This window comes from Accipiter gentilis, chromosome 6 (genome assembly GCF_929443795.1).
Source record: "Accipiter gentilis chromosome 6, bAccGen1.1, whole genome shotgun sequence".
NCBI classification, from domain to species: Eukaryota; Metazoa; Chordata; class Aves; order Accipitriformes; family Accipitridae; genus Astur; species Astur gentilis.
The window spans coordinates 3237794-3256264 of NC_064885.1; the positions used below are offsets into that span (position 1 = coordinate 3237794).

Genomic DNA, 18471 nt, shown 5'->3' on the forward strand with positions numbered 1-18471 from the left:
ACGGAAAGCAAAACCATAATTGTGCTTATGTGACAGTGCCAAGTAATTTGAACATTTAAAGTTAGTCAGGCGCAGGCCTCTTCATCCATATTACGTGACTTCTTTAAACATTTAAAGATGATTTCTCTTTTTGAAGCATAAAAATATCTTCAAATTATTCTGATATGTTAGGAATAGGAAGTATTAAAAACCTTTCAGATTATCTTGGAAGCAGCAGACAAATTATTCTGAACTTGAAATGGGAAATCTTGCACTATCTTATTAAGAAGGTGGTTTTTGCTTACCACAGAAACCCTTTTATTAAGTCCTTTTTCTGACAGATCTTTCTCATTGTTTTACTTAATTTAGTCTTTTAACGTGATGCAACCAAGGAGTAAAATACTTTTACAGCTCTTGCACATGTTTTATCCACACATCTTTTGGTTCTCTTCTATAAATCGAAGAATATCTTTTCCTTTTCATACAATTAGACCTTGGTAATACTGTATGTCCTTTTGGAGGTCCTTTTGTATGTCTTCACAATCAGCTTTAGTTTTGACTGGCTGAAGTAGTTTTATCAACTTCAAATAGCCTTTTGTTTAAAAAAACCCAAAAGCTCATCCTTTGACCCTTTCTCCAGAAGATGTTGCGCAACACAGATCTCACTCCAGATATTTCCCTTTCTGCTTAATTTCCCTCTGTTGTGAAAACTCTCTCCTACCTTTTAATGGCTTTTTTGTTCATATGAAGGTGTAGTATCACAGCATGATTTTTATTTTTAAGGGGTTTTGATTAACAGCCTTTTTAATACTGTTATTTAACATCCATTGAAGCAGCTTCAAGATGGAGAAGATTCTTATTAGCTGCATATTTTGTAGTGCAGCTGCTTTTCATACACACTCCCAGTCCTTAGCATTTCTTGCGCCATTTGGAAATCCAGATACCTCAAGTCTGTCACCACTTATTAGCAGCATGCAAGCGTAGTGTTCCTACTTACGCAACTGGTGGAAAGCAAACCCACTTTCTTCGACTGGTTTTTTGGTCCTTTTTTCCACTCGTTTGCCATGTATGCTTTAAATCCTCCCAAAGAAAATGCTGATTTATGTAATGGTTAAATATTCCCTTTTCTTTTAAAAACTCTATGCTACCTCTTGTTTTTCTTTCTATAATGTGATTATTTTTTTTTTTGCTATTGCTTGGAGAAAGTTATGTGTTGTTTACAGTTAAAGAATGGTGTATGCTCTTCAGTGTAATTCCACTGATCCTCCTTACATTAGTCCAACTGCACGCTGCTGCTGAGCCTGGTGGAATGAGAGCTCCTGTCCACAGGAGAGCTGAATGAGGAGGAGAGCTCCTGTCACAAATTTATGAGTGATAGGCCCTCTCGATTATAGACGTACAGAGAGATCACAACCCTTGCTTCAGCCAACGGCACTGGAAACCTTCACGTAGCTTCCCGGTGCACTGCGTGCAGACCTCTTTTCTAATAAGTTTCTATGCAGCCATTAATACTTTATGTAGCAAAACAGTGGTATTTTCCCCATTTTGCCTTATCTGAATAGGATAAATAAATAGGAAATCCAGGTATAAAGTGCATAATCCTTTCTAGTTAATAGCAGGTTTTTGAGCATGTCTCGTATCTCTTTATCTGAAAAAATCACAGAAGGTTGTTTGTGTTTAGTTCATGTGCAGTTTTATTTCTAATTCATACCACTGTGTATATCTTATAAAACAATTCCTGTATCAGTAAGTTGGTGTTTTCCTTTACGTGTGTTTTTATTTTCTAACCTTACTTTGTCTCTATTAATATTATGCAGGTACTTGTCAGTGAGGACTCTGATAGCGATGGTATTGTGGCCCACTTCCCTGCACATGAAAAGCCTATTTGCTGCATGGCTTTTAACCCTAGTGGTAAGTTATTTTACTCTTTTAATGTGATAGTTGTAAACAAGATGAAGACAGTAAAATATCATAGATATGTGTTCCATTGCTTTGGAGGAATTGCAGATACCATTGTGAAACACGCAAGTTTCTACTCACTGCTACTAGGATTTTACCTGCTTTGTTGAGTGTTGAATGTGTCATACACTGGTTAATTTGTCTTTCCTGGAAATTTCAAACTTAAGCAACTGTTATACTACGGTATATGTGAGAAGATCCAGTCTACCGCTTCGAATGTAGCAGAAGTACTAAGGAATTCTTTTCTGATGGGTATCCTGCCAGCCAGGTATCGAGATGTTCTGATATGCAGGTATCCAGAGGATCAGCTCATGTATTAAATTGTACTCCTCCATAAATAGGAAAATAAAATGAGTTGTTTCACTGGCACTGTTTTTGAGAGTATCTTACAGTGCCATTATGTGTTTTGTTGATGAAGAGTTTGCAATTCTACCCTCTCTTCTGAGTTAAATCAACGGTAATCTGAAAATACTTGTAAAAAACTCCTCAAAAGTACCTATTCCTCTCCTTCTTCTTTATAAATGAGCAATGACTGTGGACAGCAGATAACCACAAATTTGTCTGTTAATAAATCTTATTAATTTGAAAATTAACATGTTTACTACTTCATCTGTGGACAGCGGAAAAAAAAAAGTTTTGGTTGATTGCAGTATTAGTCAGTGAAATGGCCAGTGAATCAACAGCTTCCACTTGCCTAAATTAATGGTTTCTAAAATGTAGCAAATGCCATGAAGATCTTGAGGATGAAGTAACATTTCAAAGAATAAAACTAAATGTCTGTCATTTATGTTTTCACTTTTACTGACCAGTTGGTCTTGTTCTGACATCCCATCTGTTATGTCAGAACTCTTTAGTAGTGGTGTGCGGTTCACAGCATTTTCACTGTGAGTTTTTGACATAAAAAACTGTATTCTCATCTGGCTGAATTTTCTTGTGATACTTAAGAGAATTTTTTGTGGAACTCTGTGCATTTAACTGAGAATCAACTATGCCAATTCCAGAACAGTAATGTTTTTGCTTTGTACTCTGGTAGAAAGATAATACCTAGAGTTGAGCAATGCTAATTAAGTGAAATAAATACAGATGCTTAAATTAGAATGCTTTATAAATATTAATGAAATGCATCCTTAAGACAATTTTTATGAATGTATAAATTTAAGGGAAACAGAATGTTTATGCAAAAACTAATTAACTTATTATTTTTTAAATTGAAGGATATATTTGCACATTATTGGATTACTTGTACTATAATTGAGTTCTTTTGGTTTGCTCAGGTACTAAAATTACAATCCTTTGTATATGATACAGCAGACTGTTACCTTAGATCTAACGGTGCAATAAGATACTTAATGGCAAAATGCTTTTACTAATCGGTGTTATTTTTGCCTGATTGCAAATTATGTGTTTTATGAGATATTTGCAGGAGGGATGATTCACAGCAAGGTATTGAATCATACTGCATGTTCTGAGTACTGCAATATCAGAACGGTTGAAAATTATTACCTCAGCTGCCTACAGTATGAAAGCAGCACTTAACGCAGGATTCTGTATTCTTTATTTAACATCAAGGCAGAATTTTGTTTGAAGCCAGTGTTGCAAGTAAAATCATCTTAATCCATTATGTAGTGGTGTATTGTGAATCAAGCTGATCTCATTACAAAGCAGAACAAAACAAGAGCTGGCTTTTGATACTGTCTTCATCTATTGGCTGATTGTAGTGAAAAACCACTTTTACTCATAATTTCAAGCAGTGTCTGTGATGCTGCACTAGAACATAGCAACTGCAAACTTTTGCTATAAAGGCAAATAGGGAACACTGATCCGTTTCAGTGAACTATTTTATTCTCTATGGCTGATTAAATAGCTTAATTTCATCATGTCTCATCCCAAGGGCCCTTGAGCTCCACAGGTACTCAGGTCTGTAAAAACTTACAGGATTGTGGTTGAAAAAAAATCTAAAAACAAAGCCACCTCTGAAAGTCAATGGATATGGAAGATGGATCTATATGATTTTTGTGTATTAAACTAGTAGAACAGTGCCACAGCCACTTTAAGCTGTATTTTAAAGGTATCAGTTGCCAGTAAGATACATTTTTGGGGCTTCTGCTCTTTATGTTTTCATACTGAACAAGGAGCTTGCTAGGGTTAAGTTAATCGTGATAAAATAACAGTACAGAATTTATGGGTATTGTTGTGAGAATAGCTCCTGGTAATGCATTGTTTCACAGTAGGATTATCAGAAAACAATCCAATGGGAAGGAAAGAGACTCACTAATGTCAGTAAATGGTTTTCCCTAATCTTTCTTTCTGAAACCAAGAAGAAATCCTTTAGTGCATTTACAGTGTCCAAGTTATGTTAAGTTACTACTTTCCAGATTGAAAGTCTGTTGCAAACAATGGCAGGACTCTTGCTGATAGGGTCCGTGTCTTTTTTTGTTGGCTTGTTGTTGGTTTGTTTTTTGTTTTGCTTTGGTTTTGAGGCTTTGGGGGGTTGTTTTTTCCTCCCAGCAAGGTAAATAATCTATGTGGAGTTCTGAGCTGAGTTCGTTGGCAAGGAGAGCTTGCTGTACACAACAGCCTTTTACATTAGCTCTGTTATAAGGCAAAATCATGAAAGAACAAGCAGGGGTGTCTCTGTGTAGCATTTCACCGTTCTGTGTAGACATTTCTGTATTGACTTTTAGTGACATTAGATCTACCTTTTGTTTAAAGGCAAATCTATTGAAATTTTTTTTTTCTTTCTTGTTTTTGAGGTATTCAAAGAAAAGAAACTTGGCATACAGTTAGCTTTTTTTTGGTATTAGATCTATGGCTACTATGAAAATCTGGTTGAATAATAAAATAACAAGCTTGAAATATCATTTCTGAGCATACTTAGGGGGCACCATAGTTTGTTGTTTTTTTTTAATGCTGCCAAGCATGTCCCTAAATACCTCTTCCAGATCCTTATGTTAATAAAAGCTTGCTTCTGAGTCAGTTGATTTTAGGGGGACTGTAAAAGTCTCAGTCTAAGACATATAGCAAATCATGTTTAACATTAGAAAGAAGAAAAAAAACCAAAACCATAAAGGAGAAAAACTGCAGTTCCTGGTAGTTTAGGTTTGCTCTGTGTTTTTTTGCCTGTGTACATCAAATTTTAGTTTTCAAAAAAAGTTGTGATGATTTACTATGGGGAGTGGGTTACTGGGGTTTTTTTTGGGGGGGTGCGATGGGGGTGGAGCGGAGGGAAGGGGAGGACTGGGTTTGTGCTGCAGCTGAAAATTTGTGGCCAGGCATCTCATCCACAAAATCCCTTAGTCCTATGGAATTTCTAAAAGCTGGGTCCTTGCGTATATTGTTACTGCCTCTCCCCTTAACATTTTTCATTTTAATAGGTAAGATATGTAGTAGTTCAATAAAAGTGAAAAAGAACTGGTCCTTCTTTGCCATTTGTTGCTGATTGACTCTTTGGGAAACAGACATGAAATGCTAACTGGGTCCTTATTCTAGTGGTAAAAATAAAAATTATGATGTGAGCCTCCTTAATCTGTTCTATTAGGCAGTTGTGTTGTCAGCTTTAGTGACAGTGTTTCTTCTGGCTGGTGGGCACACTTCCTATATAACGTTCTTGTTCTGGTTTTGGAAGTGTGCTTAGTAAAGTTTTAAGTTCAGGTGACTTGGCACTGTTACTTGTTTCCTTTTTTCTTTTTTAATTGGTAGAATATGAGTATTTCATGTATTGTTTTCTTCCATAGGAAACTGACACAGTGTTGCGATACACTTTATTATTTGTCAGCATCATGGTTTATTTATATAATGCCATATATGCCAGTGGCTGCTTTTGTGACTTACATGAAGATAAGGCCCCTCTGCTGAAGCACTCATATTTTGATTTTTTTTTTTTTTTTTTTTTTTTTTTTTCGGACAGCCATCCAATATTGAACAAATTAAATGAATGTTATAGTAATAATTTAGCATTGCCAAGTGCCATGGAAGAGATGCTGTGTATTAACAGGAAAAAGGGATCTGATTTTGCAATATAGTCACTTGATAAGTATTGCATACACATGGTATTTATTTATTTTTTACCACAACCCCTTCCCATGAAGTGATGCTTGCACCACAGTATGTGGCAGGGATACTTGCATGTAAGAGGAAGGAGCTGTGGGGCCCTGGTGCAGGTGATGACCAGAAATGGGCTTCTGCCAGCAGAATAATTCATGCAGCTTGAAAATGGCCAACAAGCCGGATGAATTTTGCGGGGAGCCGTGGCTGATAGACCGTCGGCTGGGCGCTGCAGATACACAGGGTCTTTCGAGTGGCAGTCACTGGATGTCTGTCGCCGACAGGGAGAAAAATAGTATTTCTTCAACCTAACTGGGCAGGATCCACGTCTAAGAAGGAAGTCACATCTCTTAAGCATACAGAAACCATTGCAAGGGAAGTGAGCTGCGTTCTGAGAATGTTTAGTTCATGTTTGAACAGCCATCTGATGGTCTGTGCAAAGCAGCTGCTGCAGAGTGAAGAGCACCATGTCCACTCTTTCATTTCTGAACAAAGGAAGGCAGCTTCTAACTTTTCGGAAGACTTCAAGCCTTTTATTAAAACTTTTCAAGATGAGAATAAATAATACAAGGAAGTGAACTAATATTAATAGACTGGGGACTTTATTAATGTACCTCTGGCATGTATATTGATGTAGTAGAAACAAGAGGCTTCTACTTACAAAGAGACTCTAAGAAGAGTTACTTTAATTCACTTATTAAATGAAAATCACATTAAGCTTTTGTGTGGATGCTTTTACTTAGGGTTAACATTAGCTTGATTTATTTTAGTTTGAATATTCAGTTTTGGATGAATTGAAGGCCACCTTAGTGTGGACAGAGCGTCGAGACAAAAATTTAGTGCTGGTTCCTAATTCACATTAGGTAATTCAGATAAATTTTTCAGACTGCATCTGTGTAGATATGCTCCCAAACCTACACGTCATATTTTTCCCGGTTATATTTTTGTTCTGAAGAAAATCTTGATACCTTTAGATGAGGTCCAGGAACAAGGTTTGTCTTTTATAGGATTGTAGTCAATACATCTTGGCCACACAAAAATAATCTAGGATGTTGTTAGTTATACTGAGTAGCATCTGATGTCACCTGCATTATTTCCTTTTTTTGATGAACACGTGTGCTCTGTTACTGTTGTTTACAGGACAACATAGCTTTCCATCATTTCTTGGAATGGTGATTTGGCCTGTTTCATGCTATAAATCTAAGATATTTAGAAATGTCAGTAATGTACAACTGGTAATGATTTTCTGTTATCTAATGTAAAACAGCAGTATTGACACTAAAGTCTGTATTTATTATGGTTGCATTTTTACCATAATTAAAATGTAGCCAGGATAGAAAATGTTGGTAAATACTTTCTTGGTTATTAAGATGTTTTTCTGTCAATGCATCATTATGCAATAATTTGTCATTAGGAGGCTTTAAACTTTTATATGTATATAATATTTATATATTTTTATATTTTTGATATATATTATATATTTAGATAACAAAACCTCCAGAAACCCCAGGTACAAACTATTTGCAGAATGTCATAGTCATTATAGTATCGCAGGAGAATCCTGTCTGCTGCATAATGTAAATCAACAAGAGCTTCTAATGTAAACTCTGGATGAAGGTACCCTGGACTAAATTTTGGAAGTGCACAAAAGGAAAGAATACACCATAGGGGGTTACTTAGATTAAGATGTTTACAGAAAAACCTCCAAGCTTTTAACATGTTGATGATAATCTGCCAGGAATTGTGAGTGTATGCAGGGTCTGAAATGGGGAGAGGGCAGGGAAGGGATTAAATGTTACCAATTAGAATCAGTTGCTCAATGGTAAACTGGATTAGGCTAAACTAGAGTGTCTAGACTGCAGACTGAAGGAACCATACAAACATCCTCGTTTTCATTATGTTGTATTAGACGCCGTGATTTAGAAAGGAGGAAAAAACCTCACCAATTCTGATGTCAGCCGTAGTCCATTAAAACTAATTCGCTTTGTTCCTTCTTCCACCGTAGACATGGAGATGATTGCTAGTCGCTGTTGTTAAAGGCAATAAATACACTGGGCTACATAGACCTCTGGCATGATCTGTTATGGAAATTCTGTGTACGGCTTCATTCAAATGTTTTGGTTTCTTGCTATTCCTTTTAATATTGGTCCAAAGTATTCACTGTTTTACTTTCATCTAGGGTCTTGGGACTCAAGCAAAGTTGTGGATGCAAATATCCTGAATGGAGATGGTACTGAGAATTAAGACTTTAGTGTGATTTCAAAGGCATTAGGTCTGTTTTTTTTTTTTTTTTTTTTTTTGTAAGACTGTTATATAAAGTTCTAAGGGTATGTATTATTTGGAAGTTGGATTTCCACATGCCTAAAAAAATGGTTACTGATTTTTCATTTTTTAATGAAAATACACCCACCACCACTCTCCCCCCCCCCCCCCCCCCCCCCAGGAAATAAAGTGTTTACTTTTGGAAGGCTGTGAGGTGATATTTATCTTTCCACATACTAAACCTCCAAACCTGAAAACTGAGAAGAGGAGGACATTACATATTTGAAAAACACACCAATGTGCTATATTTTTTTTTGCAAAATATAATTATCTGTATTTTCCTCCATACTCAGGGAATATATTCCAAAACAAATTGGAAATTCTGGCTTTCTTAGTATCCTAATTTTTAATCATCTGATTCTTTATTTGTATGTACAGTTTTAAAAGGATGTGGCCTCTTTTTCCCTTTTCTAAATGGATTTCTTTCAAGTATGTTCAGGTTCCTGGTTCTCTGTCTAATTAGTATTTGTAATCCTGTGCATTCAGGAAAGGTATTTTCATTGATTCTTGTAAAGGCATATTAAAAAAATAATACTTTTGTTTTTAAAGATATACGAGTAAGTTTTGGGAAGTCCACAGAACAGCATAAGTTTTGTGTTTCCCTCCTCTGTATCTAGTTATTTCATGTCATTTTGTAATGCATTTCTAAATAGTTTCTAAATGCATAGTTTCTAAAACGTTATTCTTCTGGTCACTGGATATATTTAAATGGGCTCTGGACTGACACACATACAAACATGTATTATACATACACAAAAAAAATTCTGTTCCTCTTGTGTGTGAGGAAGATTATGGAAAAATTATACAAATGCTATCCATTGCTAGTACGTGTTCTAATGAGAAACCACCAGCAAATAGTTAGCCATTGTTTGCAGACCGCATCTCAAAGGAAAAGTTAAAAATACAGTAAAATTTACATGACGGAATAACACTGCAAAATGAACTCAAAAGAAAATACTGCTTGCTTGACGAGCTGGCATGCAAGCTGTGGTGTATGGCTTCTATTCATAGAAGTGAAATTAAAGGATGCAGTTAAACACAGTTGTGAAACGTCCAGTCCAACAGCTGCATTTAGTTTGTTTTTCAATTTCTCATTGCCTTTCTTGTTTATTAGCTGTGACTCTGAGGTCAGAATTAAAACAAATATTTTAATGGCAGCATTTATGATGTTGGCAGGGAGCGCTACGGCTTAGTCCTGCGAGTTGGACAAGACTCGCGATGGGTGGTGTGAGGTAGTCCCTTCAGACCTGGAACAGAGTCACGCTTGGTGAGACTTTTCAAAGTATCGTGTCTGTAAATCACACAACTGATAAGCATCGTGGAATCTGCTTTTTAGTTCTGCTAGCAAACTGGACGTGCTTAAAGGATCTTAGTTTTAGGAGGCCAGAAGGGAGGATCCTTTTATAGATTTTTTTAACGTGGTAAAAACTAACAGAATCCCTCTCGTCATTATGACAGATCTAAGGTATAAAGGCCTTTATGAACTGTGATAATTAAAACCAACTTGTGTGTAAATTATACACATCTATTCGTACTAGAGAAATTGTTATACATGCCTTTAAGAGTAATTTTAGAGTCTATGGGGCCGTAGTTTTATTTTAGTAAATTGTCTTTACTTCACCACATTTAAAAGCAAATTATAGACGTTTTATTTGTGCTAAAGCTGAATATTAGTTGCTAAATACGTTGTTGTCCACACTCGTGCAAGTTCTGTACAGCCATAGATAATACAATAAAAATAGAATCCATAAGGAAGGAAATAAGATCAGTGTTTCAGAAATCAGTTCCAGACAGGTTTTTACCTTATATTTACCATTTCTATTAGCTAAATTTCATGATAAACTGTAAGTTTCTCCTCCACCCTCTATGAAAACAGAAAACTTCATAGACACACTAAGCTTCATTAAGTTTTATAATCAGTGAAGCTGAAAGTATCAATTTTTTAAAAACTTTTTCTTTACGTGTGCAATGTATGAATTTTTTATATATAGACATTTCTTACTAGTATTTCAAAGAAGGTAAAAAGTAAATTATTTGGATTTTGAAAGTTACATAGCTCAAGGGTTTATTACAGATTACACAGCGATAGAAGTTGCAGAATTTCTTGTTCACCTTCCTCCTAATCCTAAGACTTTAAATGATGCTGGGCTGTTAAATGTGACAGGAAACAGTTGGTTCAGCCTTTCAATCTAGACCAGCTGCTCATCTTGCTTTAGCAAATATTATCAACAGGCCTGGAAATAAACAAACCCCTTGTTTTTTAATTCTGTCCATACCTTTATTTTTTATTTTTTTTTTAAGGCAAAAATATATTGCCTACAGTATCATCTTCTGTTTTCAAAATGTGGCTCATGTGGGAGAGAATTTTTGAGAAGACCAGCTGAAAAAGGATCTTATTTCTCAGTATTTGGAGTCAGTGTTGTAGCTGACCCATGCATTCTGTTTATTTGGTATGGTTTAGTGTCATAAACTTGGGATTTTCTAGGGTTTATAGAAATATGAAGCACAAGGTTGAATATCCTTTTTTAGGTTAACTTGAGTTATTGATTGGACTAAATTTGACACAACAAATAAATGCGTGTTTTACCAAAGGCTGCCTTTTCCTAGAGAGACTGAAAGAGAAAAGAAAGCTGAATTGTGTATAAAGGCGTAACTAATACATCACAATTTTTGCTTTCCGTCTTTGAGATTTTGATTCCAATGAAAACAGTGAAGATACTGATAGAATCCAGTTTTTAGATGGAAGTAATGTATTTTGTGTTTGTAAAACTTCTGTCTGTTTGCCTAAGAAAGCGCTTTCTAGTTAAGGAGATTTTTGTCGCTGGTACCTAGATGTTCTCCAACAGTAAAGTTTTTAGCTAACAAATGTGTGACTAAACTTTACTGGTTTCTTTTTTTTTTCATTTCTAGGAGAGTATTTGATAATCAATTGTAAGTATTCCAATTAAACCCAAAATTTACTGTATGTCAGAATTATTGATCACTGGACAGGTTAATCGTGTTTTTTGGCAAGCTTTTTGTATGATATATGAATGAGGGCTGTGGTTCATAGGTTAGATTTTAGATGGCTGGTGACAGTTTTAATGAACGCTTTAAAGTCGTATTCATTTTATTGTCTCTAACATAATTTCATTCTGTGCAATTCACTAGTTAATGGATAGTCTGTTCATTTGTCTAGTGCATGGGTCAATAAGTTTTCTTCTCCTTTCCCTGTAGAGGGGAGGAAGGGCCAGATTCTCTCTAGCTTGCAAAGGAAGGTATGTTTTATATCACTTGCTCTCCCTGACATACACACTGTGGGATCACAGTTCTAAAAGCAGTCCCAAAAATTAAGGGTGCTGCAGGAATGCACGCAGGCAGCGTATGCTCGTATGTGCTCTACGTGTGTGTGCTGCCTTCTCGCCCAAGCAACGCTAGCTTTTTTTTTTTTTTTTTTTTTTAACAATACCATTTTTGTAAGACAGATGGGAAGTTACAGCCTACTTGTATTTTACACTGGTTTATGCCTTGGCATATGCTGCAGGAGAATTTCCTATGAAAATTAGGTAGAAACACCATTTGTTGCCTGTTGCAGTTAATGTGTACGTTTCAGCAGCCTAAGTTGTCTCAGTCGGGATTGTGGTGGAGTCGGTGGCGGTGAGGCAAGAAGAGAATGTGCTTTATAAAACTGAGAAATCTCCATGCGTTCTGACTGCTGGATTCATGCAGCAGTTCTGTAAGTGGGTGTTAGGGTGAATAACCTTGGTGTCTGAAGTAAAATCCCCCGCCTCCAGCTGAACTCTGGTAGCATTTTTCCAGTCAGTACGCTGTGTTTTTGCCAGGTTGCTGAGATACTTCTCAGCCCTTATAGAAATTTGAGACGGTTAATTTTTGTTCTTAAAGCTGCCACCATTCCTTACAAACATTTAGAGGGATGCCAGCTATCCACTGTGGCGACTAATCACACGGCTATAGTTGGTTTTATGTATTCTTCTATGCCATTGAATCGGGATCGTCTTACATGAGGAAAGAACAACTTCTGGCTTTTCCTGCGAAACAGAACCAGGCTATCCTTTGCTGAAGATAAACTATATAAATCAGACCTTCACAGGATTACATCTGTTGGTTTTAACCTTTACGCAGAGGGGTACTGTGCAAGCTTCGTTCCTGTAAAGCTCTTCGGTCGCAAGGTCTTAAGGATGCGTATGTGTGAATAAGTGGAACATGAAAACACCTCTGTATGTCATTTTCACAATTTATAGATAAAGGGTAGAGAAATGAGCGCTGAATTTTAGATACGCCCACTAATTCTGAGAGTCTCGGTATTCAAATGTCGAGTTTGATTTTGGAGGGTGTTAGGATATCCGTTTCTGTTGCGTCCATCTTCAGTGTGAACTGCAGTGCTGCTCCTCCTCTGTAGTTCCACTTTCTGTAGAAGCCCCAAGTTACGCAGCCTAACGTAGTGAACAATTTTGGAAGTTAGGCTGAGCTACTGAGGCAAGCAGAACAGGAAATTGCGCTTAGGTCTTAATTCATCTTTTCACCTGTGAAAATTGGCAGTGCAGAATCTGAGCCGGTCACAGCCTCCTGTTCCCCGCACAGGATTTCTAGCGTCCGTCCTGCCAAGGTTTTCAGAGGAGGTCGTCCAGGCGCTGCGGGCACTGTGGTTATAGCAGGCTGCCGTTCAGATGCGTGTGCCTTTTCCTTTCTCTCTTCTATGGTGCGTTTGGCACAGCCTTTGACATGAATTCCTTCAAAAAGTCCTAGTTGCATAGTAACTGCAGTAGCACAAGCCAGTAATTTATTACAGGACTGCAGGACCTCCCAGTTTCGGATTTTGACTTTTGCTGTTGAGCTGGGACTAGCTGATTTGGACTTGGATTGTGGTGTTAGACGCTGCTGATGAGCAGCAGAGCTGTCATTTCTTTGCTCCTACTCCTTGTTACTGGGACCATACATACAAATTTATCTATTACTTATATTTGGGTTGGGAATCGGGTTAAGAGTAGAAGTTTGCACATCTCTTTGGAGTTTGTTTAAATCTTATTCATTACTGTTACTGTAAGGTTTGTGCCTTGTTCCTCAGGCTGGGGAGGGAAGGCTTCATTGCCAAGAATTATATCTGCAAAAAATCCAGTAGGTGGCTGTGGGTAGCCAGGAAAGATGAGAATTATCCTGTATTTGAATTTTTTTTAGAGGTTGTGCTTCAATTGCCAATTTGTTAAGCCAAGTAACTGGACTCACAGCCTCTGAAAAGGACATTTTGTTACAAAAGCTTAGTGGTGGTCTTGTTTTGGGACAGTGTTTTTCAATAAAAGCTTTTCTCTGTGCGTCTTAAATGTAGCCATAGAAGTGTTTGCCAGCCACAGGATTCTGTTGTGGCTTCTTACCCTTCTAGAGGGAGCAATAGAAGCGATATTTTTCAGTGCAAGCCCTTAAAAACAAACTGAAAATAGGATAATTAAGTAAAACATAACTGTAGCAGTAGCTAAGTACACCTTAAAATTGGCAGTAGCATCAACTTTTAAATTGGTGGGGTGTGGAAGGTACATTCTGATACACGTAAGTTACTTCCATATATTGTGTGGCTAAGTGTAAATTCATACAGCTACCTTGCAAGTTCAGAACGGGATGTGTTCTTGGATCCAGATACCTTCCACAGAAGGCAGGAAAGATATAGGATGTAAGACTTGATCCTTACGGAGTTGAAGGGCAAGGTGGTAAGAAAGATTCCAAAGAAATAGGTTTAGAGAGGAAGAAAGGCGTTCTCAGTGAACAAGAAGTGGGAGACTTTTCAAGCCGTGGTAGTTGACCGACTGAATGGTGGCATAATTCCAGCAGTGCGAGGGAGAGGGGGTAGAAGAGAAGTTTGCAAACAGTAGAGAAAACAAAGAGCAGAAATCAGAGCTATGGGTATGACTTCAGTCCAGTTTATTAGACGAGGACAGGTTAAAAAGAAGGGTGTGTTGAAAATGACCTGTAAGAACATCAAACTTTTAAATTAGGGATTGAAAGCTAATTTTAGGAAAATTGAAGGATTGAGAAGTTGTCACTCGCTCAAGTCACACAGTAACTCAGTGCCAGAGAAGAGTATTACATAGGATCCCTGGTTCTTAATCCATTGCTGAAACCACTAAATGACATGTCAAATTCAGTTCACTTCTGTACTTTCATTTTGTTGTTGTTTAACTATGGTAATTTTAACGTCAAAGAGAGAAACTTCTCAAATAAGATAGTCAATTAGTAAATAGCTAAAACATGGTGCTGATTTATAAGTATCTGGGTTTTTTTCTTCTAAATGTGGTAAATAAATGATCTGTTTTCCAGAAGTGTTACTCCTGCCAGCTTAGCAGCTGAGAGCTGTGAAGTGCAACACATCTAAAATTTTAAATAATTACGCTTCCTTGGCTACAAAAGAGCTTTTCCATCCATTAATAACAAGAAAATTAATGTTGGACCAGCAGTAAAACAGATTAAACTGCATGCCCCTTTGGATGCCTGACTGCACCTTTAACAGACCTGAAATTCTTCTGATTATTTAAATGCTCTATATTGAAATGTGATGGTGACCTTGAGTTAATAGTTAAAGAGGTTTAAATTGGAATGTCTCTACAGAAGTTTTTCCCATTGATCAGAGCAAGTGGGCAGAAAAATACCTTATTTGATTGTTGAGAAGCATTGATAGTGCCTCACAGATTAACAGAAATTGGTTTTGGTCTCTTTTTCCTGCCTAAGGTGTACAGTCAGTCTTGTATTAAACATGTAGATTAGTTAAGGTTTGGAGATATCTTTTTATAGTGGCAAGTGCTGTATAAGCTAATTTATTGCAGTACTGATATGGCTGCAACCAGCATTGCATCTGTGCTTGCCCTTTTATAATGCCTGCAACTTGCTGCTCCAGTTTGCAAGATTAATCTTGTTCTGGAACATCACCTTCCTGGATGTGTCATCTAGAGTAAAATCAGCTGTAATTATTTAATGACAGAATAATTTGTTGTTTTTTCTCTTTTTATTTTGATTTTTGTTTTTCAACTTGAATTACTGCCTTTGAAGACAAATGTATTAAAATTAACGTCATGGCATCATGTTTGATGAATTGCAATTACAGAGATTGTCTCTCTATATCACATATGCTGAGCCAGAAGGTGAGAAATAATTTGTGATCTGTAGCTTGTTGGCATTGCTTTATGGTTTGTTTGTGAAGGAAGAGTGTCAGCACTGGAATTTTTTAGCAGCAAAAGTGTAAATAAGAGGACTTTACAGAAAGAAGAAAATCTAGTCTGGTTTAATACAAAGTGCGCTTTGAATGACGACAAACAGATTATCTCCTTGTTGTGATTAGCCAGGTTGAAATCAATGAGAATGCCCTTTTCATGAAATCATGTCAATGTTGTTTTCTTCTGTACTTTTTAATTCTGTTTGTGTACATTCTCCTTTTTTTTTTTTTTTTTTCTTCAATGCCTCCCCAGAGGAAACTGATTTTCATTTTATAGAAATACTTGCCTAAGTCTAGAGCATTTCCTACCTGAAGGTGGAAGACTTTAAGATATACTGAAAATTTTGGAAATTGTTGATCTTTTAAATTACCTATCAAATAACTGTTACATTTTGGATAGCTATGATTTAGATAAGTATTGTTTAAAACCAGTCTTAAGTTAAATCACTCTTTGTTTTCTGTGTGTTTAACCCTGGAAGCACACTGAACAGGATCTTGAATCTGAGAAGAAATGCATTTGAAATCCTGCCATCAGTGCTATATAGCATCAAGTCATTTGGGTGGAAGAAATGTATTTAAGAAGGCCAGTATGGAAATTTGCAGTGCATGAATTATCCTATTTTTAAATTTCAGAAATATATAATTATCAGTAGCTTAAATTCATCACTACTTTTTAGAAAACATCCAGTTTCATATTTTTTCTAATCTAAGCGTTTAACCTGTTGTCTCCAAAGAAATTTATCCCCGGAGCAGGATTTAGTAGTAGTTAGTAGCAGAAGTTGCTAGCGGGTTTGAATAGAGCCCATTTTCTCTTTTGAAGAGCTGATATTTGAGGAGGGGGAGAAGACAGGAAACGTTTCTCTGTCATCGTCAAATTGATGTCTTCATGCAAATAAGGTATTGTACTGCTGGAGACGTGTGATTAAATCATTGTGCTTCATCACCTACCTTTTGCTGCAGACAGAAGACATATATAAAGAATTGATTTCCATCTATGTACCGTTTATAAGCTTTTTTCATTACTACCAAAAAGTCTTGCTTGGATAAGAAGCCTTGAGGAGGATGGTCTTAGGCCTCCTATCTTTTTCAGTATGTCCTCTTTCTGTAATTTTTCTAACAGTTTCAGTAATTTTTGTAGTCTCCTCTTCCTCGCTTCTAAGAGAAAGGGAATATTGGGGTCTTAATTTCTTTAAGCACTAGAAAATTACAATTACCCTAATCTAACTTTATCCATGGTCGCTTTTTTACGCTACTGCAGAAAATGTCACAGTTTATTGAAGGATGGTTCTTTAGTCACCTTTTTACCATCATCTTTATATAGAAATTTTAGTCATCTTTCGATAGAAACTTTACATTTTGTTAAAATCTGTCAAAATTGCAGGTAAATAAGGTGAGTTTTAATAGAATGCTGAATTTATTGAAGAAGGTTGTGGGCACACTTGTAAATGTTGATTTGTTTGGGTATCGCTATTGCTGAATACGCTCTGTTTTGATAGATGATGGACGTATAATTAATTCTAAAATATATTAAAATTAGCACAGCAGGCATTGTTAACTTCTTTTCGGATTAAAGGTGCGCAACTGTATGAAAAGGGTAAAATTTTTTCCCGTCTTGAAGTTAGTGGCAAAAACTCTGTAGACTTCAGGGAGGTCAGGATTTTACCCTGTCTCTGTAACATTTACTTTATTGTCGTTCCAATGAAAAGAGAAAAACATGATAACATGTTACAGCAGTAAAAATGTTTACTGCAATCTCCGCAACTAACAAACCCCAAAACACTAACGTAACGGTAGCGGCTGTGGATTTGTATCCCTTTTGGAGCAGGGTTAAAAGAAAAGGGAGTCTGTTCCCTTTGATCTTTTGTCCTCATATTCTTAGCTGCCCTCAGCGTGCGTCCTTTAGTTATGGGAGGGAGAAGCCCATCCTGATAAAGTTCTAGTATATATTGGGCCATCAGCTGTAGTCAGTTAGTGTTTGAAACTGGTGAATAGTTTTTTTAGTATATAAAGCATACCGTTGAGCCATCTGTTGGACATGGTAAATGTCTGACAGTTTCCATACATCCACCCCAAGCTCCAAATACTCACTAAATGTATAATTGTCCTCAGTGTGTTACAGTGTATAGAGATCTCCAGAGTACAGTCATAGATAATTATTTATTCACAAAATAGTTTTTTGTTTTTCTTCTCTTTCTTTTGATTTGCTGCGTTGTTGGTGGGGGTTTTAAATATTTTTTTAAAAATATTTTGGTTATCTTTATGTACTTGTGTTTATTTTGTGGTGAATTTTGTTGTTAAAATCAGGTTTTCCTTATTTAGCTAAGGTTGTTTTGGTTTTTTTTTTTTTTTTTTTTTTTTTTTTTAGACCAAATTTTGTAACTGTGGCATATGTGTTACACTTGGAAGTATACATGGGCTCAGTAGCACTAATATTTGGCTGTATTTTGACTAGCATCAGCCTCAGAGAGGAGTTAAGTGAGTATAAATAAAGCTACTGTTCATAGGTCAGGTCATACATTTCATAAAACCATGGTCCATATAAACTTTGTCACATCTTAACAAGATGCATGCGCGACTGCTTTTGCGAGAGAGCTGCAGTGAAGTAGAAATCTATACCATTAGCACGGAGGAGGTAGGAATGCTGAGAGAAATGCGGATGGACTGAATCAGGAGCGACTCAGGTTCCACTGAGCTCTCTGGTCCTGTAATCCGAAAACTTAAAAAGCATAATATTAGTGTTGCACGGTATCTATGCTCATATTTAAAAAATAAAATCTGAGAAGTCGTTCATATTTTTTTATCGCTGTTCACGTAAATGGCATATTTGTGCAATGGCTATCCAGGTCTCTATACGGCTTTGCGTGCATGGGGATGTAAGAGTTGCATTCCTAAATTTAAGTATATCCATGAATATACGTTTTCTCCATGCAGATGTGTGCCTGCTTTCCTAACATTTGTGCCCTTGGAGTTTT

At 36.6% G+C, this 18471-nt stretch overlaps 1 protein-coding gene across 8 annotated transcripts in view; it reads left to right on the plus strand.

Annotated features, from left to right (window-relative positions):
- BCAS3 (BCAS3 microtubule associated cell migration factor) overlaps positions 1-18471 on the plus strand; it is a 376521-nt gene that overhangs the window by 88553 nt on the left and 269497 nt on the right. For all 8 annotated transcript variants that reach the window (XM_049804065.1, XM_049804069.1, XM_049804071.1 and 5 more), the window contains exon 13: positions 1797-1890. In XM_049804065.1, the coding sequence (XP_049660022.1) occupies positions 1797-1890 (94 nt within the window). The remainder of the gene's footprint in view (positions 1-1796; positions 1891-18471) is intronic.